The 26,890-nt window shown below is 45.7% G+C and overlaps 1 protein-coding gene across 3 annotated transcripts in view; it reads left to right on the top strand.

The window, feature by feature from the left end:
- Positions 1 to 26,890, top strand: part of TRANK1 (tetratricopeptide repeat and ankyrin repeat containing 1) — a 99,334-nt gene that overhangs the window by 61,996 nt on the left and 10,448 nt on the right. For all 3 annotated transcript variants that reach the window (XM_088831787.1, XM_055414664.2, XM_088831786.1), the window contains 7 exons: positions 5,661 to 5,860; positions 6,163 to 6,300; positions 12,007 to 12,153; positions 13,963 to 14,119; positions 17,955 to 18,043; positions 20,088 to 20,191; positions 21,329 to 21,461. In XM_088831787.1, the coding sequence (XP_088687913.1) occupies positions 5,661 to 5,860; positions 6,163 to 6,300; positions 12,007 to 12,153; positions 13,963 to 14,119; positions 17,955 to 18,043; positions 20,088 to 20,191; positions 21,329 to 21,461 (968 nt within the window). The remainder of the gene's footprint in view (positions 1 to 5,660; positions 5,861 to 6,162; positions 6,301 to 12,006; positions 12,154 to 13,962; positions 14,120 to 17,954; positions 18,044 to 20,087; positions 20,192 to 21,328; positions 21,462 to 26,890) is intronic.

Raw genomic sequence — 26,890 nt, 5'->3', positions numbered from 1 at the left:
AGAAATTGAATCTGAGCCTTCCACCCTGAGAGCAAGGAGTCCTAACCACTGGACTGCCAGGGAATCCCCCTTTTTTTCTTTTTTTTAATTGAATTGTAGTTGATATACAGTGTTCTGTTAGTTTCAGGTATCTAGCAAAGTGATTCAGTTATATAAACTTTTTCAAAAAGATTCTTTTCCCTTACAGATTATTATAAGATATTGAGCAGAGTTCCCTGTGTCTATACAGCATGCCCTTGTTGGTTATCTATTGTATGTATAATAGTGTGTACATGTCGATCCCAAACTCCTAATTTATTTTCCCTGCTTTCCCCCTTTAGTAACCATAAATTAAGTAGATGCCACTACTCATTCTTAGGTTGATGATTTAAGCTGTGGCTGAATGGAAATAAACCTCTAAGTAATAACAGCTTAAGGTGTTGGCCATGACATGGAAACATTTCAGGGGAACATGTAAACAACTGCTTGAGAATTTTTGTTAAAGCACTTTGGAAGCACATGCTTCTGTAATGTAAAATGATACACCAATTATAAGTCATTAATCCTGAAAGAAAGCAGCTTTTCTTTCAGAAGAAGAAAGAAAAGTAGGGTGGTGGGAGATAATGCAAACTCAGGTGATTTTAATGTGTGCTTCACATGTTCCTATTCCCTGTGCCAGGCATGATGCCAAGCAGTTGGCACAGAGTATCTGCTTTTTTTTTTTTTCTTTTGCTGTGCTATGTGGCTTGTGGAATCTCAGTTCTCTGACAAGGGATTGAGCCTGGGCCATGGTGATGTAAGTCCAGAATCCTAACCACTCGACCACCAGGAAACTCCCCATGGGTATCTGTTTTTAATCCTCACAACAACCTTATAAAGAAGGCATCTCTCCCATTTTACAGAGGAGGTAACTGAGGCACAGAATACTTCCTGTGTGGTTTTTAGACTGCTCCCCGATTCACAGTCTGTGTCCTCCGTGACCGTGGACAACATAGAGTATTATTTTACACGTTTGAAAATTTTGTTTAATGGACTCACATCAGACATACCTTTCTACAGCTTTGTTTCTTTTGCTTGTAACAATGCTTTGGGATTTCTGCATGTTAATACCATGGAGCTGCAGGTCATGCATTTCTCAGTGCTGTTAGTACCTAGTTTATGACTGTTCCACATTTTATTTTCCACGTTCCAGACAAAAGTATTCTTCTTTTATCCTTCAGCAAAAATATTTTCATTTTTTGTACCTTATTGACAACACATCTCCTACTTGCTTTACATCCTGAAGTGCTTCCCTTATCATTTTTACATATTAGAGTTTTTAACTTTTAAAAGATGATAGCAAAACCAAGAAACAAGTAAATGAAATGTTCGTTATATCAGCATTTTCTGATTTGCAAACTTAACATATTCCATAATCTCTAAAAGCATACATTTTTCTCACAGCACAGTTTCTCTTTACTGTGGCTTAGGATAAGTGTTTAATGAACCCAAATATCTTTTGAAGTTCTACTAATTAATCTGGGCTGAAATCGCAGGGAAAGAGCTGTGCTTTTATTTCAGGGACTTGATAAGAGGTAACTTCAAGCTTTCTTCTAGGTATATTTTTATTCTCTTGGGGTCAGAATTCTGAAAACAGCATTTTATCAAGCCACCTTTATCTAACTGCATATTGCAAATAGAAGCAGTTTTAGAGTTTCAAAAGAGTTTCATCTTAACCAGTTTTCTCTGGAGTCTGAAGAATGCCATTGGCCCCACAGTGTTTTAAAACAAATTATCTTTCTTTTTTTCTTATAAGTTCATAGTTAAATTTTTCTTAATAAATTGAATCTGAATTTCCTATTTTACAAAAGGCAGCAAGAATATCAATCACACAAATGGAATATATATATATATAAACTCACACATCAGAAAACAGCACAGTCACAGATCCACTGAGAAGATGACCCATATGGAGTCCCAAACAAACACCTCCCCAACATGAATGGTCCTCAGTGGTTGACACATATCAGAAGCAAATGACAAAATGCCCAAATGGCACTCAGTGCTCACAAAGGGTCCTCAATGTTAGACACAGGTCAGAACCAATTGGCGAAAACGCCCCAAGAAGCACCTCGTGCTCACAGTCCTCAACGCTTGACACACGTCAGAACCAAGTGGCAAAAATGCCCAAATGACACTCTCACTTCCAAACAGCCCTCAATGGCAGACAGACAGCAGAACTAACTGACTAAATGCCCAAATAGCGCTTCATGCTCAAAAGAGAAGTTAGCCGGGTCCACACCAATGGACTTACTGGCTCCTGGAGCGCCTCAGCTCGTCCAGATTCACGTTTCCACTCCTCCAAGGGAAAGTATGTTGGCAGCCAGTGCCGAGCAGGGGAGAAACAGGGAGGATCCTCAAAACAAATGGTTTCAGCAGCTGCTAGGATGTCTCCCCAAGCCCCCTTCTCAGGGCCAGCAAGCCACGAGCAGCAGGTTCCTCAAAGCCTTCCCCACACGGTGTCATGGCAGCGGCTGCACTCCAGAAAACCACGGGAGCCAGATATCGCGAGAGTGCGGCCTCCCATTGTGTGCCCAAACATGGCAAGTAAGTCCAGATGCTCACTGCTCAAAAGCTAATAAAGAAGCAGGGTTGGTGGAAAGGAAAGTTTCCTTTATTTCTGAGACAGGCAGACGGTTCAAAGGTCGACCCTCCTGTCCCCCGCCACCCCACTGCCCCATCAGTGGACAAGAGCTTTTATAGACGGGGGAAGGGGGCACGTGCAAAAACAGTATAGTCAGCTCTCACCATTATCTTGAAATTGGTCGTGTGGTGGTCTGATCAGTGTCATTCTGATTGTTTTAAGTGCAGTCATTCTTCAGTTCCAGGGTCAGTTTGTTCCCATTTGCTTGAGGCCAGTTCTCAGAATTGTGGCAGCATGTCATGGTTATAGTCTTTTCATCATGTAGTTAATGGCTTCCAGCTGGTGGGGGTTTTATTGTCTCTTAGACTGCTCAGAGGATATGGTTCAGAATATCTCTGATCCTTGAGGAGGAACTAAAGGTCCTTGACTTTGCTTAATGACTAAACGTTTATTATTTAGTCTTGTTGGATTGCTTTTCTTTGCTGCTACATTTTCTCACTTCTCTGACTAAACTTTTTCTTTGGCTAAAGTTTTTCCACAGACAGAGGGAACTGTTCCTGTGAACAGTGCTTTTTTTTAAAATATACTCAGCAGCCCACCCAGATGATCACTGCTTAAGCCCCATCTTCCACCTCCTGTCAGGTTGGAGGGAAGACTGTGTGTAAATGTTTCTGTGTATAGAACCAGAAAAAGCCCCAAAAATATGTATTAGAATTGAGAGACTTTAGAAAACACATAAAGCATTAAAAAAAATTTTCAAGCCACCTGTAAAGCTGCTCACTGCTCAGGTTTTGTTTCATTTCCTTCTGATCTTTTTCCCATATACGTATATGCATTTATCACATACATTTATTGATTATGTAGTGAATCTATGTTTAGTGAATATTTCTCCCCATCTTTTATTCTTTTTTAAAATTGAGGTCCTTGTTTACATAGCATAACATTCACCTGTTTAAAATGTGCAATTTAGTCATTTTTTAAATATATTCATAAGGTTGTGCAGTTATTACCACTAATTCCAGAACATTTTAATCACCCCCCAAAAAAACCCCATGAACACTAGCAGTTGCTCCTCATCCCCCTGACCCCCGCCCCCGCAATCCCTGGCCCCCGCCGCCCCTGTGAATTCCCAGTCTACTTTCTGTGTCTGCAGGTTTGCCTGTTCTGGACATTTCCCTCAGTGGAATCACACAACATGTGACCTTTTGTGTCTGACGTCTTTCATTTAGCATAGTGTTTTCAAGGTTCTTCCATATTGTAGCATGTTTCAGTACTTCACTGCTTTTTATGGTTGAATCATCATCTATTCTTTGATTTTTTGTTTAGTTGCTAGGTTGTCTCTCTTTTGTGACCCCATGGACTGTAGGCCACCAGGTTGCTCTGTCCATGAGGTTATCCTGGCAAGAATACTGGAGTGGCTTGCCATTTCCTTTTCCAGGGATCTTCCCAATCCAGGGATTGAACCTGAGTCTCCTGCATCTCCTGCATTGGCAGGTGGATTCTTTACCACTGAGCCACGTGGGAAGCCCATTCTTTATGTTTATATAAAAAAGTTTCCTCTAAAAAAATGTTCATCTAGTTCCCTAGAAAGGTATTTCAGTGGATTCCAGTTTTTCACTGCAGTGAACACTTCCATGCCTTTTTCTGATCCTCTCATTAATGTACATCTCTGAACCACTGTGGTAGCTGATGTGCTTAGATTCAACAGTTTCCACTTGTATTCTTGATTTCTTTATATTGCATATAAAGAATATGCGCTTTTAATAATAGTAGCATTGAATAGTAAAATTTCCCTTCACTATTTGGTAATAATATTGGGGACACATATGCCCATTTCATAGAATTCCATCTGGTGTCTGGAAAAGAGTACAGAGCCCCTAAGAACAGTAGGAGACCTGGGATGATTCAGTCGAGCTCATGACTCTTGAAGCTCTTGGACCTCGGAGTCCCTGGTTATAAAAGTAGGGTTGTCTGGTCTGTCTTACCAGGCTGCTGTGAGGGTTAGACAGGATAATTGTTATGAAGGAACCTGTTGTATAGTCAGCCTCACTGTCATTGTTACCTCAGCGCTTAGAAATGGGACCCAGTGAGAAAGCTCTTTGGAAAATCCTTTATCTAGCTCTGATGATTTTTCTTAGTATAGTGCTCTCTCCCCTGGGTATAGACATAGTGGAAAAGGGTGATGCAAGCCGAGGTTGCTGTCCCTGCTAACATCCAGCTCTTAGGACTTCCCTGGGGGTACAGTGGTTAAGAATCTGTCTGCCAATGCAGGAGACGCGGGTTCGATCCCTAGTCTGGGAAGATTCCACATGCCGTGGGCCAACTAAGCCCATGCGCCACAGCCACTGAAGCTTGCTCGCTTAGAGCATGTGTTCCACAAGAGAAGCCCACCCATGGCAACTGGAGAATAGCCCCCCTCCTGCAACAGGAGAAAGCCCGTGCACAGCCATGAAGACCCAGCGCAGCCAAAAAAAAAAATCCAGCTCTTACCATGTAACCTGGTCTCCAGTGCTCAAAGTGCCAGTGACAGAGGACGTGATAATTCTTGGTTTTTTGCACTGTATATTAACCCTTTGTGTTAGCATTCTAACTGCTTTAAGTGTTTAGATTACATTTCTGCCTTGACTCTTCTTCATGAGGTCATTTTCTCTAACATGAATGTAGTCCAGGAAGGAGATTCCACAAAACCTTCTTAGGACAGTAAACACATCCCTGCCTTTTCTACTGTACCCAGAGTAATACAGCCCAGAACCAAAGTGATAAAATCTAACTGGACCTGAAAATTGTCTGCAGTTAGATGTACTCTCAGGACCAATACCACTTCTTAGGGGGAAAAAGCAAACTAAAACAAGAAAACAGAATACACAGGAGTTCGCTGGTGGCCTACTGGTTAGGATTCTGGGCTTTAACTGCCAAGGGCCTGGGTTCAACCCCTGGTCAGGGAACTGAGATCCCACAACCTGCTCAGTGTGACCAAAAAAATTTAAAAAACAAAACGTCCAGCCATGTTGGCGTGTTGTATAACATCTGACTTTTTTTTTCCCTTGTCTTATCCCAGGAATCCTCAATCTGGCATCTGGAGTGGTAGATTTACTTCAGTTCTATTTCCCGGAGTCTTTTGACCGCCTTCCAAGGGATTCTGGTCTTTTTGATGGTCCCCGGCCAATTGTGCTGGAGTCCTGTAGTGTGAGTGACCTGGCAATATTGCTCCGAGGCAACAAAAGAAAAACCCAGCCCATTGAATTTGGAGCCCACCAGGTGAGTTTCTTAAGATTGTGTGTTTTAAAACAAAAGGCAGTTTGCAATTGAAAAAAAGTTTGAGAAGCTGAATTCTTCCACGAGGTAGAATTCAATAGCTCCTGTCCTAGAATGAAGAGGTTTCAAAGATGAGTGAGTGACTATTATTAATATTCCCACCAGCCTGGCTGACCTAGTCCACGCCAGCCACTCTTCTTTGGAGACATTACCTGCCTCCCAGAAGAATAGACTCAGCTTCATTAGATTTCTGTTTGTACAATTTGAAGTTTTTTCTCTCCAATCCTTTTTTTTTCCCCCCCAAGGTAATCCTTGTAGCTAATGAGATGGCAAAGGAGAAAATTCCAGAAGAGCTGGGATTAGCACTTGTGTTAACAGTTTACGAAGCCAAAGGCTTAGAATTCGATGATGTCCTCCTTTACAACTTTTTTACTGACTCTGAGGTATGTCATACTAAATTCTTTTTTCACACAGCATGTGTATGTCTGAGCTCCACTTCCACTCCAGGAAAAAGCATTTGGAGCTGAGAAGAGTTTGTCACAGGTGACCGTTTCCGTTTTGGAGCATCATCCATGTGGTGTGAGGTTTTCTGTGTTTGGATGTGCGTTTTGACGATGGCTGTGGATTGGTTCATAGTGTGTCCTGGGCTGGCTCTCCCCGTGCCCTGCCCTTCCCTGCTCTCTTGGATTCCTCTTTTCCGAATGCCTGGTACCCAAGTACCAGCTTCTGTGTTCCACTAGCTACTGTTGTCCTTGACTGCCAAGGATGCTCAAGTTGGAGCAAGGTCTAAGGAGAGCCTAAAGGCAAGGTTAGCAGTGTCCACCCTCTGAGGACAGAACTGGGCAAGGTCATTCATAGAGAGACAGCTCCGGGAAGACACAGGAGCTTCGGTTCCTGCCGTGGGATCAGGTGATGCAGGGGACAAGGACAGCCGCCCTGCCTGAGCGCCCTTCTGGCATGGCTTTGCCACCACTGCTTGCTGCTCTTGCCCACGATGGCAGTAAAAGAGTCTGTGGACTGGCCGCCAGTAACCTCTGTGCCAGCCCGGTTGTTTTGACTTGGCTCCTGAGTCCTCGTGATGGTTTTTCTTCCCGAGCTTAGTACGTTATGGATAGAGCCACCAACTCAGTGGTTCTCAGTTTTGTAGCCCCTGCTTGCTCTTCACCACTATCTCTGGTGGGAGCTCAGGCTGGCTGCTGACCATGCTGTTGGGTCTCCTGTGGGGACTTAGCCGGCTGCACCCTGGTCCCCGTGGCAGATTTCCCATTGCACATGTCGCATGCTTTAAGCGGCTGTTTTCATACTCAAATCAAGAGCACTATTAGCTTCGACTCCTTAAAATCTGCCCCAGAACAACCCTTTAAAGGTGGTGCTTTGAGTTTTGTTCCTCGTCTTTTTTTTTTAAATGTCAAATTTGCCTTGATGATAACTATGACTAATATTACTATGGATGCTTTACGGTTTATAAAGTGCTTTTTGAATGCGTTATCTCACTTTAATCCTCCAACCCTCTGAGGGTGTGTGCATTTTTATGACCTTCATTCTACATGTAAGACCGAGGGTCATGGAAGTTAAGTTGCCTGAATTCCTAATACAGGTGGCAGAGCTCGGAGATGCATTGAGTTCCAAATCTCATGATATTTCCACTGTACTCCTTTCCTTTTAATGCCCCGCATGCAAGGCAAATCAGCTTCTAGAATCTTCCACAATGAACATATCATTACGGTAGCTCAAGTGCATTCCTTTTCTATTGACTTTGCTAATAAAATCAGATGCCCTCTCATTAACCCTAGGACCAATTTTAATCTCTGAGGACTAACTTTTTTCTCTCATAATACATCCATTGGTCATGGTTGGACCGAGGCTCTTCTAAAAGAGGAAGGGGTAAGACTTTGTTGTTCCTGTCCTTTATTAAGTGCCAGTTGTATGCTTGTGCTAGTAAGAAGCTCCACGAGGTCTGGGCTTATGGCTCATAATTTGTGGTCCACTCTGTATCTCTCACCTTGATTCTGGAATGCAAAAGCCTGGATACCTTAACCCGAAACTCCCACCAGTGGCTCAGTGAGTTGCATGAAATTAAAACAATCACAAATTAAGTCCTGTGGTAGCACCCACTTCATCCCACAATCGAATGAGAATTCTAGAAAGATTTCTGGTATGTTGCTTCCCAAATACCAGAGAGTGGAATCATGCACTCCTAGCACAGAGGTCACCTTTAGTTTATCATTTATAACCACAAGACCAAAAGGTGCCAGTCAGCAAATGAGAGGAGGCGCTTCAGTCAAATGGGAGGAAAGACAGAAGTCACTTAAGTCCCCACATGTCCACGATCTGGCTGCTCACGTGGGGTTTCTTTCAAAGAAAGAAGGCTGCTAAAGAATATTTGTTGTTTGACACAGGGGAGGACTCCCCTCTCCATCCCTGAAGTGTGTGTCTGGCAGACACCCTGTGTGTGTGTGTGTGTGTGTGTGTGAATCTGTGTCTCCGTGTGTGTGTCTCTTTGTGTGTCTGTGTCTGTGTGTCTGTGTGTGTGTGTGGTGTGTGTGTGTAGGGGGCTTCTTGTTGCCCTGGCTTGTGATTCTTCTCTTCAGAGAATTCACTGTTACCCGCTCAACCACGTGGACATTAAGGCTGTCTTCTGAGATGGGGAAGGAACCGAGGAATGGTTAGGTCCAGACCTTTTCTTATAAGATTGTTGCCTCACCTGGGGGAGGGACAGTCATCCTCCCAGCCACCCCCAAATTCTCCTCCTGTGGGGACTTTGAGGGGTGCTTGCCACTGACACTCTGCCCCAGCGGGGAGCCCCTTCCTCCCCACTCAGGTGTGTCTAAGACAGGAGGGACTTTCAAAACCACAACTTCGAAGGGTTGCTGAACCAACCTAGAGAACAAGCCCCGCAAAGGAAGCTTTGCTAGTGGATTCTAAACTTTTTTCCTTCACAATTATTAATCCCCAGAGAAGAAGCTGGGAGGCTTCTAGCTGCTGCTTCTTTTTTGCCAAAATTGCTGCCAGCCTGCATTCCTGCCATCCGCACACGCACTCCTTCCTCGGAGGCTCTGTCTTGAGAGTGAGATGCGTTTTATTCGTGGAAGCAGCGTAGTCGTCTGCTGTATGAACAGCTTCTGCCCCTCCTTCGAGCAGTTTTGAAGTATAGATGCTCCTCTGGCCTTTCCAAGTTCAGCCAGCCTGCACCTCTGCCGTCCGCCAGACCCCCTCAGATGTCAGCACGTGGGCCTTGGCCTGCTTTCTCTGGCAAACAAGTTGGGCAGACAGCTTTACAAAGATGAAGAGATTTCACAGATGTGTCTTGAAGAATGTTTTTCAGCTTCCAGTTAATTAAATGATTGCATGATTCGCATCTCTTCTCAGAACGTGGTGATTAATTCCCTAGTTGGTTAGTAGTATAACCACTCTTTTGTAATAGACAGTGTTTAAAGCATTTAACTTAGTATTTATAGAGTTTACATTACAGAGGAACTGAAGGGAGGTAATGCATTGTATGCCTCTACCTTTCCATTGTCCTTGAAAAGATACATAGGTGGCAGGTATCACCATTTTATAAAAAAACTGAAGGATAGGAGAGTTGAGAGTACCGACTCCCTGAAGATATAGTAAAGTAGGAAACCTGACATTTCATGGGAATTCCCGGCTGTAAATACTGCGAGTAATCCAGTCATGTTTGCCTCCCCCAGATCTGCAAACCATGGCCTGGGGGCCAAACCCAGCTCACTGCCTGTGAGCTAAAGAAAGATTTTTACATTTTTAAATGGTTAAGAAAAAAATCAAAAGGAAAGTAATATTCCGTGGTATGGGAAAATTGTGTTAAATTCAATTTTAGTGTCAAAAGATAACATTTTATTGTGTTACACCATGCCTATTCATTTACTATTGAATAGGGCTGCTTTTGGGCTTCCCTGGAAGCTCAACTGGTAAAGAATCCGCCTGCAGTGTAGGAGACCAAGGTTCGATTCCTAGGTCAGGAAGATCCCTTAGAAAAGAGATGGGCTATCCACTCCAGTATTCTTGGGCTTCCCTGGTAGCTCAGATGGTAAAGAATCTGCCTGCAATGCGGGAGACCTGACTTCAGTCCCTAGTTTGGGAAGATCCCCTGGAGGAGGGCATGGCAACCCACTCAAGTATTCTTGCGTGGAGAATCCCCTTGGACAGAGGAGCCTGGTGGGCATTAGTCCATGGCATCATAAAGAGTCAACACGACTGAGGGACTAAGCACAGCACAGCAGAGTTGAACAGTTGCAAGAGAAACCATATAGCACACAAAGCCAAAAATATTTGCAGACTCTAGCCTACGAGTCGCTTTGATTTGGCTAAAATGTGACTCTTTATCACTCACTGTGTAGACACTTGACATTGATTATCTCCTTTTATTTTTCCAACAACTGTGGGTCGTTCTGTCATCCCCATTTTGCAGAACAGGAAAATGAAACCTGAAAGAGCCATTTTTTTCAAGGTCGCATAATAAATGGATAAATTGGGATATAAGTTGTTCAGTCTGATTTCAGAGTCCACCTTGCACAGTGTACCTGACAGCTCCTGAGTTTTGCTTCACCCTTTTTTTTGTTCTACCTTTTGGCATGTGGGATCTTAGTTCACCAATCAGTGATCGAACCTGGGCCCCCTGCAGTGGAAGCACAGAGTCCTAACCACTGAACTGCCAGGGAATTCCTTCGTTCCATCCTTGATTGAATCACTTGGTTAGGGAATCTTGTCACGTGTGTCTTTTTTTTCCTAAATCATAAAGAAATACTTTTAATTTTTTATTCCTACATTTCCTATCATTCAAATTTTCATTGAAATTATTTCAAATTATTTACACTTTGGATGCAATTACATCTCTTAATCCTGGACATTTATTGAAACATAATTATGTGAAAAGTCCATTATAACAGCATGCTAAGTCACTTTAGTTGTGGCCGACTCTTTGCGACCCTATGGACTGTAGCCCGCCAGGCTCCTCGGTTCATGGGCTTCTCCAGGCAAGAATGCTGTAGTGGGTTGCCGTGCCCTCTTCCAGGGGATCTTCCCAACCCAGGGACCAAACCTGTATCTCTGATGTCTCCTGCCTTGGCAGGTGGGTTCTTTACCGCTATGGCCACCTGGGAAGCCATCCCTCGCCCCCCACCCCCGCTCCCAGTTATAACACAGCTAGTAATTTTGCTGACATAAAGACAAGACTATATATTTTACAGAAGAGATGTAAAAATAATTTATGAACTAATATTTAGAATTTTTATTCTATTACTCATCTAAACATTGGTAACTATTCACATGTACCAGCAGTAATTAAATTTTTATTAATTTGTTATTTGTGATTAATCTTCGTTATTTGTGATTCTTAGTCCTATGAAACCCAGAGCCTAACACAAATTAGTTTCTGTTTATATTCTTAGACATTTTTTATTGAGGCGACATTGACTTATAAGTTGCTTGTGTACAAAGTTGTATTTCTGCTTCTATTAATACATACTGTACAGCGTACTGACCACCAAAAATTTAGTTTCTGGGACTTCCTTAGCAGACTAGTGATTAAGACTCTGTGCCTCCAATGCAAGGGGGTGTGGGTTCGATTCCTGGTAGGGGAACTAAGAGCCTACATGCCTTGAGGGCATGGCCGAAAAATAAAAAATAAAATGAACCTTAAAAAACTTAGTTTCCACTTGTCACTATAGAGTTGATAACTTGCCATTTGTGACCATGTGGATGGACCCTCAGGGTACCACGCTAAGCATCACATGTGTCTTAACAACTGAACCCAAGTGGAATTTCTTAAACACATTGTGAATAGAGGTGAGGACACGGTTTCCGCTCTCCATTCTGTGTGTGGGCACACTTTCAACAGCAGGAAGCTCCGGGCCCTAACATTTCTCCCGGAAGTGAGCACTTGTATTTGCTTCTTGGCTGTCTGGGCCAAGCATCTTGGGGTCTTTGCGGTAACTGCCCTGATCCCTGGCTGGGCTACCTGGGCTTGGACCCCCACTGAGGCCATACAACAGCCCTGTCCTCCCAGATGGTGCTGAAGCCCTGGCCCCTATGCCAGGCAAAGGGGCTGAGTTCTCCGTGAGGCCCAGGGAGGATGGGTGTATACTACGGAAGTGTTTTCTGCTGGTCTTGCATTTGTCTTCGTTGTTCAGGCTTACAAGGAATGGAAGATCATTTCTTCATTTACTCCTTCATCCTCCGAGTGCAAAGAGGAAAGCCAGCCGATGATTGAGGTGCCGTTGGAGAACTGCAGCTCCTCCCAGGGCCGGGCTCTCACCGTGAATCCGGAAATGTACAAGGTGAGTATCAGCCAGGGGTCCACACGCTGGTTTGACGGGTAGCCAATAAGCAGGACTCGGCTGAGAAGGTGGGGTTGGAGGTGGAGCCTGTGCCGCGAATCTTCCTGACTGTCAGCACCAGGACATGGAGGGCAGGAAAGGGACAGTGGCCATCTCAGCACTGGTGAGCCCTGCTTCGCAACAGACAGCCAGGCTTGATGGGAGGGACCATGGAAGGGTAGTACCTCTGTTCACCTCTGGAACTCATCTCTGTTCAGAAATGGGGAACTCAGAAGTGAAGTCCACGACTGTAGTCAGTGGAGACCACTGTCTTCCAGCCTTGTTGTGAAGGGACCCTGCTTCCCTGAGCATCCCAGTTCCATCACTCGGAAGGAGGCCAAAGATGAGGAGCTCTGCGGAGTTCTCGAGAGGCGTCAAGAGTGAGGGCAACACCACAGAAAACCGAACCAGCAAGACTGAAAGTTTTGGGAGAAACTGTTGATACTAGCCTAGTTTTATAGGTTTGTAGTTTGTAGTTTCTCCTACAAAGTAGAAAACAAACAGAAGAGCAGTTACCCGGCTGTTTCTGTAAATACCTGGAAGGCTCTGCACATAGTTGTTAAGTCACCGCCAAACTTTACAAGCCTCTGGGTGGGCACAAATCCACTGTTGTTTTAGCAGGATCTTCTAAAGGAGATCAATCCTGGGTGTTCATTGGAAGGACTGATGCTAAAGCTGAAACTCCAGTACTTTGGCCACCTCATGCGACAAGTTGACTCACTGGAAAAGAGTCTGATGCTGGGAGGGATTGGGGGTGGGAGGAGACGGGGACGACAGAGAATGAGATGGCTGGATGGCATCACCAACTCGATGGACATGAGTTTGGGTGCACTCCGGGAGTTGGTGATGGACAGGGAGGCCTGGCGTGCTGTGATTCATGGGGTCGCAAAGAGTCAGACACGACTGAGCGACTGAACTGAACTGAACTGAACTGACTAGTTCTCCAGCGAGGGGTTGAACACATGCCCTTGGCACTGAGAGTTCAGAGTCTTAACCACTAGTTGTTTTCATCGCTCAATTATGTCCAACTCTTTGTGACCCCATGGACTATAGCCCGCCAGGCTCCTCTGTCCATTGGATTTCCCAGGCAAGAATACTGGAGTAGGTTGCCATTTCCTTCTCCAGGGGATCTTCCTGACCAGGTGATCAAACCCAAGTCTCCTGTATTGGCAGGCAGGTTCTTTACCCCTGAACCACGAGAGAAGCCTCCTAACCAATAGACTACCAGGGAATTCTCACTGCTCTGATTTTTAAAGTAAGAATAGAAACTTCCCTGGTGGTCTAGTGGCTAAGATTGTGCTCCTAATGCAGGGGGCCCGGGTTTGATCCCTAGTCAGGAACTAGATCTCACAAGCTGCAACTAAAGGTACCACATGCTACAACAAACACCCAGCGCAGTCAAATAAATAAAGAAAAAACATTTTAAAAAGTAAGTTACAGTTATTGGGTAGGATGTGAGCATTGGGCTAAACAGAGTGAAAAATGCATGGGACCTCTCTGTAGTATCTTTGTAACTTCTTATGAATCTGTAATTATTTCAAAATGGACAAGCATAGCAGGCGCAAGGGTGGGCCAGTGCTATGGGTACCCCTTGCTAGAACTTCCCCGTCCTGTGGCCTCGGGGAGTTCCCCACATGGGCTCAAGTCTGAGCTGTACTTTGTGAAACTCACTATTTGAATATTTCTCCAAAATGGGAGTAAGCCCATTGAAGTGAGACACCTTGTACTGTAGCCTGAAGACTCACGTCTTTGCATCGATCTTGTCTTTAGCTCCTCAACGGGGAGCTGAAGCAGCTGTACACGGCCATCACCCGGGCTCGGGTCAACCTCTGGATCTTTGATGAAAACCCAGAGAAGCGGGCTCCTGCGTTCAAATATTTCATGAAGAGGAAATTTGTCGAAGTTGTGAAAACGGATGAAAACAAAGGTGAGCACTCAACATATTCTGGCTATTGGCGAGAGAGCCTGTTACTCTTCACCTGCTCTGTGGCCGGGTGTAAAGGGTATAGTTTTTGGAAAGCACTTTTTTTCCATATTCGTCTGAGAAATGAGTGTTCCTGTTTATTGCTAAAGTGCGTGGGAAAGTGGTGTTGTGATGAGATTGGGAGGGCTTACTCCTTCAGGAAGAACTTTTATTTGTCCTTTAAAGGTGAGAGTTATGGGCAAAGGTTAGAGAACATAGGCTTTATTGGAAGAAGACAAATTTCTGTGGACTTTGGGGCAGCTGATTGGCAATATCTGTTAAAGAAAGCACGTACCTTTTAACCCAGTAATTCCACTTCTAGGGATCCATCCAGAGATACTCTTGTATGAAATCTCCAAGATAACAATATAGGCACCAGAGTGCTCATTGCAGCCCCACTGGTAATTATAAGAAACCAGATAGGACTTAAGTGTCCTTGAAGGTGAAACTGTTTCCAGTGGTTCCTCTGCTGTTGGACTGGTGGGTGTGAGGTTGTTAACTAGATATGGACCTCTTTAACTGTTTACCATTAAACCTTTCTGTGCTGTTGGCAGTGTTTTGGTTTTTTTTTTAGACCAACATTATCATGTATTGTTTTCATAATTTACAAAAGCTAGCTAATTAAAAAATGGAATGAAGTTCTCCTGATGGGATAACTAGGAGAAAAATAATCAACTCTCATGAAGAAGAAAACTGTTCTCTTTCTTTGGGGGGAGGCTGTCTCCTCCAAGCCAGGGTGAATTCCTCCAAAGAGGGGAGGAAAGTCCCAGGCTCCACAATAAGCCAGTAAGCCAGTTTTATGGAGACTGTTTCTCGTTCCAGCCAAAGGCTCAGTCGGAGACTGGGGTTAGATGCTCTGTTTCTGGGACCTGACCGTGGTGCTGTAAAGGGAAAAGTCAAAGATTTGAGGTTAAGCTGCCTTCTCATTAAAACTCCACCTGTGCAGCCGCAGGGTTTAATTCAGCTCCCACTTTCTCTCCTTGGCCTCCACTTCCTCAACTATTAATAAAAGCAAAATGAGTTGGTTGGCCTACCATGGTGGTTTTTATTCTTTCCGGCAGCTCATAGTTCTTTTATTCTCACAATCTGGCACCCATTATAAGAGATCATCAAGATAGGCCGTTTTTAAAATTCTTTTATTTTATATTGGAGTATAGGTGATTAACAGTGTTATGTTAGTTTCAGGTGTATAGCAAAGTGATTCTGTTATACATATACATGTATCTATTCTTTTTCAACTTCTTTTTTCCATTTAGGTCGTTGTATAATAATACAGTTCCCTGTGATTTAAAACAGGTCCTTACTGGTTATTTATTTCAAAGATAGCAATTTTTTTTTTAATTTAAAAAATTCAGAATGCAAAAGGATTGCTATTTATCTCTTGGCTGCATGAAGAATACAAGAAATCCAGCCTTCATTGTGAGTTGTGAGCTGCACGTGGTAAAGTCTTTGAGGACATCTGTTTCTACCATGCGGGGAACTGGGGAAGAGTGTGGTGACCTTGCAGTTGGGGGGCTTCTTCACTGCACACCGGCAGAGGTCACCGGCCAGATGCAGAGATACTGCAGAGCTTTGCTGCAGGAATAAGATGTCACCTGGGCACTCACAGGGCACATGGTGTCACAGCTGGATGCTGCAAAGTCAGCTTGGCACACAGTGCATGGCACCAGGGAGGGTCAGGCTGCAAGGATTAGCACGGGCTTGTGCACCTTCTAGACAAAGCTGATCTGTCTGCCTGGCTCCTTTGGCTGACATCCATTGCCCCGGAGTCTCAGATCTTTCCAACTCAGATTTGGCTTCAGCATTTGCCGGATAGTCAGCCTTTCATGTGTTTCAAGAAGCTGTGGCTCGGAACCCCCAGGGAGTGTTGATCCCTGGCTCCCAATGCTCAGGGGTCCTCAGAAGGGGAGGGCCAGTTCAGTCACCACCAGCTGCTGAGGCTCATAGACGGGACCCACATGAGGTGGTTGCAGTAGTCTGTATCCACCAACAGGAAGGTGTCAGACTGTGGGAATCCCTGGGTGGTCCTGTGGTTAGGACAGGTTCAATCCCTGGTCAGGGAATTAAGATCCCACAAGGTGCATGGCCAGGAAAAAGAAAAGAATGTGTCAGGTTGCTTCCTGTGATGAGGGCAAAATGCACATTTGGAAATACTGTCCCATCCCATCACCTTTTCCCTTGCTAAAGCCCAGCATGGGAGTTGGCCAAGAGCAATGTGGCTTTGGGTTCTCAAGGAGGAATTAGAAATTACTGTCTTCTAAGTCATGGCCATAGGAAAGGAAGGTAACACAGCTCAAAAAACAAAGGGTATCCATTCTCACCCTTACCTCCTTCTCCCAAAACCCACCATGACCTGGCTTGGTAGGCTAAACGCTATGTTACATGACTGCTAGACAGACAGCACAGGTGTTCATCTGTTCCAGCTGTTCCCAACAAAGCACCACAGACTGGGTGGCTTACACAGCAGAAATTATTGCCTCAGTTCTGGAGGCTAGAAGTCTAAGATCAATCAAGCTGTTAGTGAGTTGGTTTCTTCTGAGGCCTCTCTTCTTGGCTGTGTACTGTCTTACCTCTGTGTCAGCTCCTGGTGTCTCTTTGTATGTGTTAATCTCTCTTTCCTATTTTTTTGGCCACACCACTCGGCATGCAGGATCTTAGTTCCCCGACCAGGGATCAGACCCACGCCCACTGCAGTGGGAGCTCAGAGTCTTCACCACTAGATTGCCAAGGAAGTTTCTATAAGGATGCCTTCTTATGCTTGGTCACTTGGGTGGGTTCCATGTCACACTTCAGTTTGCCACCCTGTGGACTGTAGCCTTTATTTTCTTGGGCTGCAGCTTGACTGCAGCCATGAAATTAAAAGACACTTGCTCCTTGGAAGAAAAACTATGACCAACGTAGACAGCATATTCAAAAGCAGAGACACTACTTTGCTGACAAAGGTCCATCCAGTCAAAGCTATGGTTTTTCCAGTAGTCATGTATAGATCTGAGATTTGGACCATAAAGAAAGCTGAGAACTGAAGAACTGATGCTTTTGAACTGTGGTATTGGAGAAGACTCTTGAGAGTCCCTTGGACTGCAAGGAGATCAAACCAGGCAATACTAAAGGAAATCAGTCCTGAATATCCATTGGAAGGACTGATGCTGAAACTCCAATCCTTTGGCCACCTGATGCGAAGAACTGACTCATTGGAAAAGACCCTGATACTAGGAAAGATTGAAGGTGGGAGGAGAAGGGGACGACAGAGGGTGAGATTGTTGGATGATATCTCCGACTGGATGGACATGAGTTTGAGCAGCTTCGGGAGTTGGTGATGGACAGGGAAGCCTGGCGTGCTGCAGACCATGGGGTTGCAGAGTCAGACATAACAAAGTGACTGAACTGAGCTGATTGGACTGTAGCATGCCAGGCTCCTCTGTCCATGAGATTCTCCAGGCAAGAATACTGGAGTGGATTGCCATTTGCTTCTCCAGGGGATCTTTCTGACCCAGGGATAGAACCTGTGCCTCTTATGTCTCCTGTATTGCAGGCAGATTCTTTACCGCTGTGCCACCTGGGAAGCCTGCCCTTTTTCTTATAAGGATGCCCATCAGACTGAATCAGTGCCTGCCCTCATGACCTCATTTTACCTTAACCACCTCTTTAAAGACTCTGTCTCCAAATATAGTCAAATTCCAAGTGACAAAGTTTAGGACTTCAATGCTTGAGATTTGTCACGACAAAATAGAGCCCTTAACAGCAGGTTTCAGTGAAGGAATCTGCAGAAAGGCAAACCCACCTTTCTCTTTCCTTTTAGACCTTGATGATAGCATGTTTGTTAAGACCTCGACCCCCGGGGAGTGGATCGCACAAGGAGATTACTACGCTAAACACCAGTGCTGGAAGGTAAGTGGTGAGTCTGCGTGTCCTGGGGCCTCATCGGGCCTCACCAGCCGGTCTCTCATCACTGCATTTGTCACCGGGATGGGGAGGGTCACGGGTCATGTTGCTCATACTGCTCTCACTTCTGTAACATCAGGTCACCCATCGTGCAGGAAGCTCCCTGTCCTCCTTCTCCGCTTGTACAGTCAGGACAGCGTTTCATTTTGACCAAGTGCCAGCAGGTGATTACAGGAAGAGGGAGGGTCCCGGCCTCTGCCTGCTGAGGATTCCTTCTATCGGGAGGGGCGGGGAACAGGCTGCACTCCCCATGGGAGAAGCTATAGAGCTTCTCCATAAGGGGGATGGGAAGGGTGAAAGCGTGTGGTCACCCCTGCCCTCAGGTGTGAGAGAGGAGAAGGCAGGTTGCACTGTTGTGTGTTTGGCTGTGTCAGGATAGGATTTCCATAAACCTGCAGCTGCAGAAGTTGACTGAGCCCTCAGCTGTATTCACTGCCCATCCTTCTTGTAATTGGCAAGGAACATTGGCTGTTGTTATAAAACCTGGCTGTTGTTATAAAACCAAGACTTTTTTTTTTCAGAGAGGGGATATGGAGGGACTGTGTGAGCAGTGGGTACTGGGTATAAAATAGGAAAACTGTGTTCACTCTTTCCCTTACTCCCTGCAGAACACAGCTGGTGTTATACATGTTGCCCATGGATTTCCAATTCTTTATCCCTTTGAAAATACCTTTTGAATGTTTGCCTCTAAAATCTTTCGAGGGGAGCGGCGTGGATGAGACTGTTATAAAGAGCCTCCTCCTCACCTGAGTTTATTTTGACTCTGCACAAGAACTTTGGGACTCAGGAGGCGTACTGATTTTGGCTGCGTGTCAGTGAATGTCCCAGAACCACCGTACAAATGGAAACCCCTTGAGAGTCATTCACCCAGCATATTCCTGTCGAGCAGTGAGCCCTGCATTGTGTTTAGGTCGGGGGGATGTGACGGTAGGCATGACAGACGTCCAGAAGAGAGCACGGTGCTGGCTGTCGCCTGTGTCATAGATGAATGACCAGCTGCCTTCAGAACCACCTGTCGTGGATGGAGAAGCCAGGGAAGGCTGCTTTGAGGGGAGCCTTATAGGATAAATGAAGTTAACGAGTCAGAGGAGGGATGGAAGAGCATTTTGATTAGAGGGAAGAATGTGTGCAAAGGCCCTGTAGCAGAAAAGAGCATGTCATGGATCAGGAATGAAAGGAGGCCCACAGGACTGGGGAGTCTGGAACAGAGAATCTGGTGCGGTGGTGGGGGGGTAGGGGGAGAGATGACGCCCTCTCCATGACATGAGTAAGTTCCACTTAATCCTTCCCTTGCCCACCCTGAGACCTGATCTCTACATGCTGGGCAGAAGATGAACTTCTGCCTTGGAGGCATGATGTCAGCAGCTTTCTGCTCGCAGGACACAGGCTGACTCCCCTGGGACAGAGATCTGCCGCTTTGTGTTTGCTCCACACGGGTCTGCATGTGACAAAGTTCTGGTCGTCTTCTGGGATGTGTGTTGAGACACCACCTCTGTCCCATTTCTACCGCAGAAGGGCAGGCTCCACCAACCCTGCCCACTAGCCTGGGTTGTTACTGACTAGAGGGGACCTGTGTTGAGCCCAGAAAAGCCGCTGGGTGACCTTGGGCCAGTTTGCTCATGTCCTTGATCTGAGGGTGCTATCAAATACAGTGAGAAGGATGAAACATCTCCTATATGGCTATTGAGGATTAGATGAGAGTGTTGTTATGGTGTCCTGTAAAAACATGTCTGAAGTGCCTTTTCCATGGCTTCTGGCTGATTCCAGAAAGAAGCTTTGAGTCTGAAGTGTTAGCCGCTAACTGTTGGCCTTTGTCTTCTGTGGCTGTTTTCGTCAACATCTCAGCATCTTCCTGCCCCTCCTCTTGAATTCGGCTGCAGTGAGACCCAGTGCTTTGTCTGTGCCAACATGGAACAGCACATGCTTTAACTCTTGTTCCTGCGTCCTCTCCATGACCTTGCTGGGAATAGAAACCTTTGGTCTATTCCAGGTTGCTGCCAAATGTTACCAAAAGGGAGGGGCGCTCCAGAAGGAGAAGCTGGCTCTGGCCCACAACACCGCCCTGAACATGAAATCCAAGAAAGTCAGCCTCAAGTAAGAGTCCTGGGGGGAAGGGGGGACTTCCCTGGCGGTCCAGTGGTTAAGACTCTGCCTTCCAATGCAGGTTGTACAGGTCTGATCCCACATGCCTTGAGGCCAAAAACCAAAACATAAAACAGAAGCAATACTGTAACACATTCAATAAAGACTTTAACAATGGTCCCTAGATGTTCATCAAAGGTGAATGGATAAAGAAGCTGTGGTACATATATACTGGATAGTACTCAGCCATAAAAAGGAATGCATTTGAGTCAGTTCTAATGAGGTTGATGAAAAGTGAAAGTTTCTCAGTTGTGTGCGACTCATTGCAACCCCATGGATATACAGTCCATGGAATTCTCCAGGCCAGAATACTGGAGTGGGTAGCCTTTCCCTTCTCCAGGGAATCTTCCCAACCCAGAGATTGAACCCAGGTCTCCCGCATTACAGGCAGATTCTTTGTTGGCTGAGCCATAAGGGAAGCCCAAGAATACTGGAGTGGATAGCCTTTCTCTTCTTCCGGGGGTCTTCCTGACCCAGGAATCAAACAGGGGTCTCCTGCACTGCAGGCAGATTTTTTACCAACTGAGCTATGAGGGAAGCCCTAATGAGGTGGATGAACCTAGAGCCTGTTATAGAGAGGGAAGTAAGTCAGAAAGAGAAAAGCAAATATCATACATTAACACCTATATACAGAATCTAGAAAGATGGTACTGATGAACCTATTTGCAGGGCCAGAATAGACATGCAGACATAGGGAACTAAAGACTTACAGACAAGGGCAGGGGGAGGAAGGAGTGGGCCAGATGGAGAGAGTTGCGTGGAAACATACACACTACCATGTGTAAAACAGATAGCCAATGGAAATTTGCTGTATGACTCAGGGAACTCAAACTGGGGCTCTGTAACCTAAAGTGATGGGGAAAGGTCGGGCATGGGAGGGAAGCGCAAGAGGGAAGAGATATACGCTTACCTGTGGCTAATTCATGTTGATCAATTTACCAACATTGTAAAGCAATTATCCTTCAATTAAAAATAAGTTTTTAAAACAAAGAGTCTCAGGGGTCCTTTCAGGTTTGCTCTGATGGGAGCCGCCAGTTCAGTTTATTGGTGTCATAGCCCATGAAACTCTGTTCTGTTTCCCCCTCCCAGGGAAAAGCAGGTGGAGTATTTGGAGCTGGCTAAGACCTATTTGGAGTGCAAGGAGCCAAAGCTGTCCCTTAAGTGTCTGAGCTACGCCAAGGAGTTCCAACTGTGTGCCCAGCTGTGCGAGCGGCTGGGAAAGGTACGCACTCCACTGGGCCAGCCATTGGAGGGAATGCCCCAGCCTCTCTCCTCCTGTATCAGGGAGGGCTCCTGTTCTCCCCAGAGAGAGGTTGGCCGTGTTGACAGTGGGTGGCCCTTTCTCCATTTGCGCAAAGATTTGGATGGTTCCAAGGACTGTGCCCGTGTGTGTTTGTGTGTCCATGTCTCTACGAACGTTTGTGACCCGTTTTCAACCACAGGGGGGACAAATGTTCACATGAGGGAAAATGGGTTTTCAAATAGCCCTGCCTTCTCTCTCTGTGTTCAGTCTGGAGTCAGCCTGGGTGGACGGTCTGGCTCATATATGGTGGTTTCTCCGTGTCCCAGCACTTACTCTCGGTCTGCAGGGACCAGTCTGGCAGCTGCTAGCCACAAGTGACTACCTAATGAAACATTTAAGTTAATTAAAGTGTAATAAAGTCAAAAATTCAGTTCCAGAGTCTCACAAGCCATGTTTCATTGCGTGCTATGATGGAACATGTCCGTCATTCTAGAAGCGCCAGTGCAGAGACCTGGTGGTTCTAGGACACAGGACTGTCAGCATGGTCATCACGCACAGCACAGACTGCTGTTGTCTGGAATGAGATGAACTCCCGGGGGGAGAGTAGGCACTTAGGGATTTTTATGGCCATTTGGCATTGCTCTGACATGATGCTGATTTTCTTAGTGATTCATCTGACCTCCTTTTTATTGAGATATAATTGATTTTAATTGTACAACAGTAATGATTCAACACAAAGATACATTACACAATGATCATGGCAGTAAGTTTAGTTAATGTCCGTCACCACACGCAGTGACAGTCTGTTTTTGTTAAGAAAATCTCAGATCACCTTCATTTGTGTGTGGGAGCTGAAAAAACAAACGAACAAATATAACGAAACAGGAACAGAATCGCAGATATAGAGAACAAACCTGTGGTTACTAGAGAGGAGTGGCAAGATAGGTGGAGAGGATTAAGAGGTACAAACTACCAGGTATAGAATAAGTAAGTTATAAGATATAATGTACAGCACAGGGAATATAGCCAGTATTTTCTAACAGCTTTGTATGGTGTGTAATCTGTAAAAATATCAAATTCAGGTATGTATACCTGAGACTAATATAATATTATAAATAAATTATATTACAATAAAAAGATAAAATTTTTAAAAGAGCTACTCTGTCATCAGCTTTCAAATATACAATATTATTAACTAGTCAAATCCTGTACATGAAGCAGTTCATTTAAAATTTAAAAATTTGTTATTGGAGTACAGCTGCAGTACAGTAATATTATGATACGGTGCATAGTGTAGTGATTCACAGTTTTTAAAGGTTATACTCTATTTATAGTCATTATAAAGTACTAGCTATATTCCCCATACTGTACAAAATAGCCTGTGACTTATTTTATACCTAATACTTTATGCCTCTTAACACTCTGCTTCTCTCTTGCCCCTCCCCCCAAACTGGTAACCACTCCTTTCTTGACCATATCTGTCAGTCTTCTTTTATGTTTTATTCACTGGTTGGTTGTATTTTTTTAGATTCCACACGTAAGTAATATCATACAGAATTTTTCTGACTTTTTTTCACTTAACATAATGTCCCCAAGTTCATGCATGTTTTCTGCCAGTGGCAGAATTTGTTTCTTTTTTATGGTTGAATAGTATTCCATTGTGTGTATGTACCATATCTTCATATCTTTTTCAATCATCTGTGGATGGACACTTAGGTCGCTTCCATATCTTGGCTACTGTAAATAATACGAAGCAGTTCATTTTACTGTAGCCATTGTGGTGGGCTGGATGTGAAGCCATCTGGTCCTTACCATGGGTGCTGTATTTCTGCCTGCATTGAGCATTATGACCCTCCAGTAGGGAGCAGAGTATCCGTGTCCGTATGTGAACTGGAGGAACTCCTGAACCAAGGCTTTGGGCAGGGTGGGGATGGTACCTCCTGGGAAGTTTGAAGTGTGGCCCCCAGTCAGTGTCAGAAAAGGTAGGACCCTCGCCCCTTCCACGACTACCTGCCTCGCCCCGTGTGTATTCTGGGATGTGACTTGTTAGGATGTGGGAGAAGGGGGATGGAACGGGGATTTCAATGTGGGTAGAAGTTTGGATAGTAAGGTTCCAGGAACTAGATGGTTTCCAGACTCTCCATCTACCTTTTGTCTCCCAGCCTCCAATCTCTTAAGGCACCCCCTTGGGCCCTAAGCGGTGGCAGCTGCAAGGGACAGACCTGAATGTGTCGCTTTTCCCTGTTGCCTGGCAGCGCCCGTGCTGCTGAGCCAGAGACCCCATCCTTGTCTGCGCATCTTGCCTCCCCGAGGCTGCCTAGCTCTGCCTCTGGAAGTGAGATGGGGTCCAGGAGGGCAGATGTCTAGCTCGTGTCCCTTTCTACGATCCCAGTCCCTTCAAGATGTGGAGGCCACCCTGTTCCTGGAGACACGCCTTCCAGCCTTCCTCATGTCTCCATTGACCACTGGGGCCACCTCCTTCTGCCTTCTCTCCCTAGCACATTCCAGCATCTCTGAGCCCCATGTGGGGAAGAGTCTGGTCCCTTTCTTTGCTCAGGCCTCTCCCTGGAAGGAAGTTTGTTCAACCCTCAGCCAGCATCAGACCTCTTGTGGTCATCCAGCAAACTAGCCAACATGATACAAATTGACCATCTTTTGCAAAATCCCTAGGCCAAAGGGCCTTTCTGTTCCCTGCCCCTAAACAGGTGCTGATCTGGGGAGAGGGTGTGTGAGGAGGGCTATGGGAGCAGGAGGTTTCCTTTTCGGGATTCCTCTGCTTTGCCTGTTTGCTGCATCTCCAAAGAGCAACACGGTTTCCCTGGAAACTGCTCAGGGCCCTTGCTCTGGGCGGTGGAGCCCAGAGACCCACTTGGGGGCCTACTTAAAACAGTCCTTCTCCCTCTTGCTCCAGTTGGGTGCACACTTGCGCCTAAGGCGTTCACCGCAGGGGTTTCCTTCTGAGTGGTCAGCCTTGTTGAGGAGAGGAAAAGGTGGCTAGTGGTTATGATTATGGAGATGATTTAAGATGGGTCTGGGAGTTCCCTGGTCTGTGAGGTCTCTGGATGTAGCAGAAATGCACACCTGAATCTTGTTCATATTTTGGCATTTTGTGTCGCTTCTCTTGTTAAACAAAACCCAGCTGAGGTTTATTAGAGGGTTTGGCATATTGCATTTTTTGGTCCCATTTTAATTCTGTTTTCTCTTTGGACTCAGATGCAGCCAGTCGAGTTAGGAAATGAAATATTCAACAAATAAGTAGGGCCCCTGCTCCCACCCGGGGGTGTGCCCGGTACTGTGGGTGCTTGGCGACCAGCAGGCAGCAGAGCAGGGGCCTCTGCCTCTGTAGTTCTCCTTTCTAGCATGGGAGGGAGATGGCAGAGCCAGCGGTACGGAAGATGTCTGCAGGGATGAGGGCTGGCAGAGGGGACAAAGGATGTCAAGCGTTGGTTGTTGTTGTTTTTTTTAAAGAATTTTTTTAAAAATGTGGACCACTTTTAAAATCTTTATTGATTTGTTCCATCATTTCTGTTTTATGTTTGGGTTTTTTGGCTTTGAGGCATGTGGGGTCTTGGCTCCCCAACCAGGGATAGGACCCGTCCCCCTCCCCACTTGCACAACCATTGAACCCCCAGAGAAGTCTCACGGTGCTGCTGTTTGAGATGGAGGCAGGGTCAGGGAGCTGACTTTTGCACAGAGATCACGATAGCTGGAGGGCATTGCAGGCCAAAGCCCCCACGGTGGGAGAGTGTGGTCGAGTTTGAAAAACAGCAAGGAAGCCAGTTTGACCAGAGCAGAGGGAGTGGGGTCAAAATGGTAAAATGAGCCAGAGAGGATGGCTAGAACAAATCAGGATCTCGTGGTTCATGATGTGCTCAGTCGCTTCCGGGGACTGTAGCCCTTGAGGCTTCTCTGTGCATGGACTTTCGCAGGCAAGAATACTGGAGTGGGTTGCCACTTCCTGCTCCAGGGGGACCTCTCCAACCCAGGGATCAAGCTGCGTCTCTTTCGGGTCCTGCATTGGCACCACATGGGAATCCCCAGTCCATGGTATGAATGCTTGCTAAGTCACTTCAGTCGTGTCTGACTCCATGCGACCCTGTGGACTGTAAGCCCACCAGGCTCCTCTGTCCATGGGATCCTCCAGGCAAGAATACTGGAGTAGGTTGCTGGTCCATGGTAGGGACTGGGTTTGTTTGGGCATGAGGGGGAGCCGGTGAAAGTACTGATTGGAGGAATGATGTGAAACAACTTATTGGAATACTCCATGGAGAGCTCAGTAGGCAGTGAGAGTAGAAGCAGAAAGACTAGTTAGGAGGGTCGAGTAGTGGCTTAGGCTCAGATGTTGCAGCTTGGATTGCCTCCCTGGTGGTGCAGGTGCTGAGAAGTCCTGTCCAGTCCAAGAAATGTTGGGAGAGCCAAGTCAATGGGACTCAAGTTTCCCCCACTGCAAATTGCCAGTTCATGCCCTTTGTCTCGTTTTCTCGAACGTCTTTTCTTATGTTGGCAGGAATCTATCTTATGTTCTAGACCTGCCTACTCTTGTATAGTAACCAGTGGCCACATGTGGCAATTTATATTAAAATTAACTAAATGCAGCTTAAAAATCCAGTCCCTTGTTTGCACTGTCCACACATTCCCTGTGCCCACTGTTCACGTGTGTCTGTGTGCTTAGTCGCTTAGTCGTGTCTGACTCTTTGCGACCCCCTGGACTGTAGCCCCCTCTGTCCATGGAGCTCTCCAGGCAAGAATACTGGAGTGAGCAGCCATTCCCTTCTCCAGGGGATCTTCCCAACCCAGGAATCAAACCCAGGTCTCCTCCATTGCAGGCAGATTCTTTACCGTCTGAGCCACCAGGGAAGCCTCCACATGTGTCAAGTGGATACAAAATTGGACAGATAGATGGATATACAGATGTAGAACATTTCCATCTTCACAGAAGACTCCCTCTGACAGTGCTCGTCTAGATATAATGTTTCCATTCTCTCTGTTAGCTTCGTTTCACAAGCCCTTAGTTGAACGGTTTAGATGTACAGTTGACCCTTAAACAGTGTGGGTGTTGCTCTGACCCTCCACACAGCTGAAAATCCACGTGTAATTTATACTTATCCCTCCGTATCTGAGGTTCCTCTGTGTCCTCAGTTCCGCAGCAGGAATTCAACCAGCTGCAGACCATGTAGCACTGTCGTATTTATTACTGAAAAAAAGAATCTGTGTATAAGTGGGCCCATGTAGGTCACATCGGTGTTGTCAACTGTAATCAAATCCATCAGTATCTCCCCCGAAGTTTGCGAGCTTTGAGTTTTGTTGAAGACTTTCTTGACCTCAAAGTCAGAGATATTCTCATACATTCTCCTCCAATGGAGCTTTCCTGGTGGCCTAGATAGTTAAGAGTCCAACTGCAATGCAGG

This window comes from Moschus berezovskii, chromosome 24, assembly GCF_049115385.1.
Source record: "Moschus berezovskii isolate FMDL1 chromosome 24, NW_MosBer_1.0, whole genome shotgun sequence".
In the NCBI taxonomy this organism is placed as follows: domain Eukaryota; kingdom Metazoa; phylum Chordata; class Mammalia; order Artiodactyla; family Moschidae; genus Moschus; species Moschus berezovskii.
Note: the sequence above shows the minus strand (reverse complement) of the source record. Positions and strands in the feature narration are given on the sequence as shown.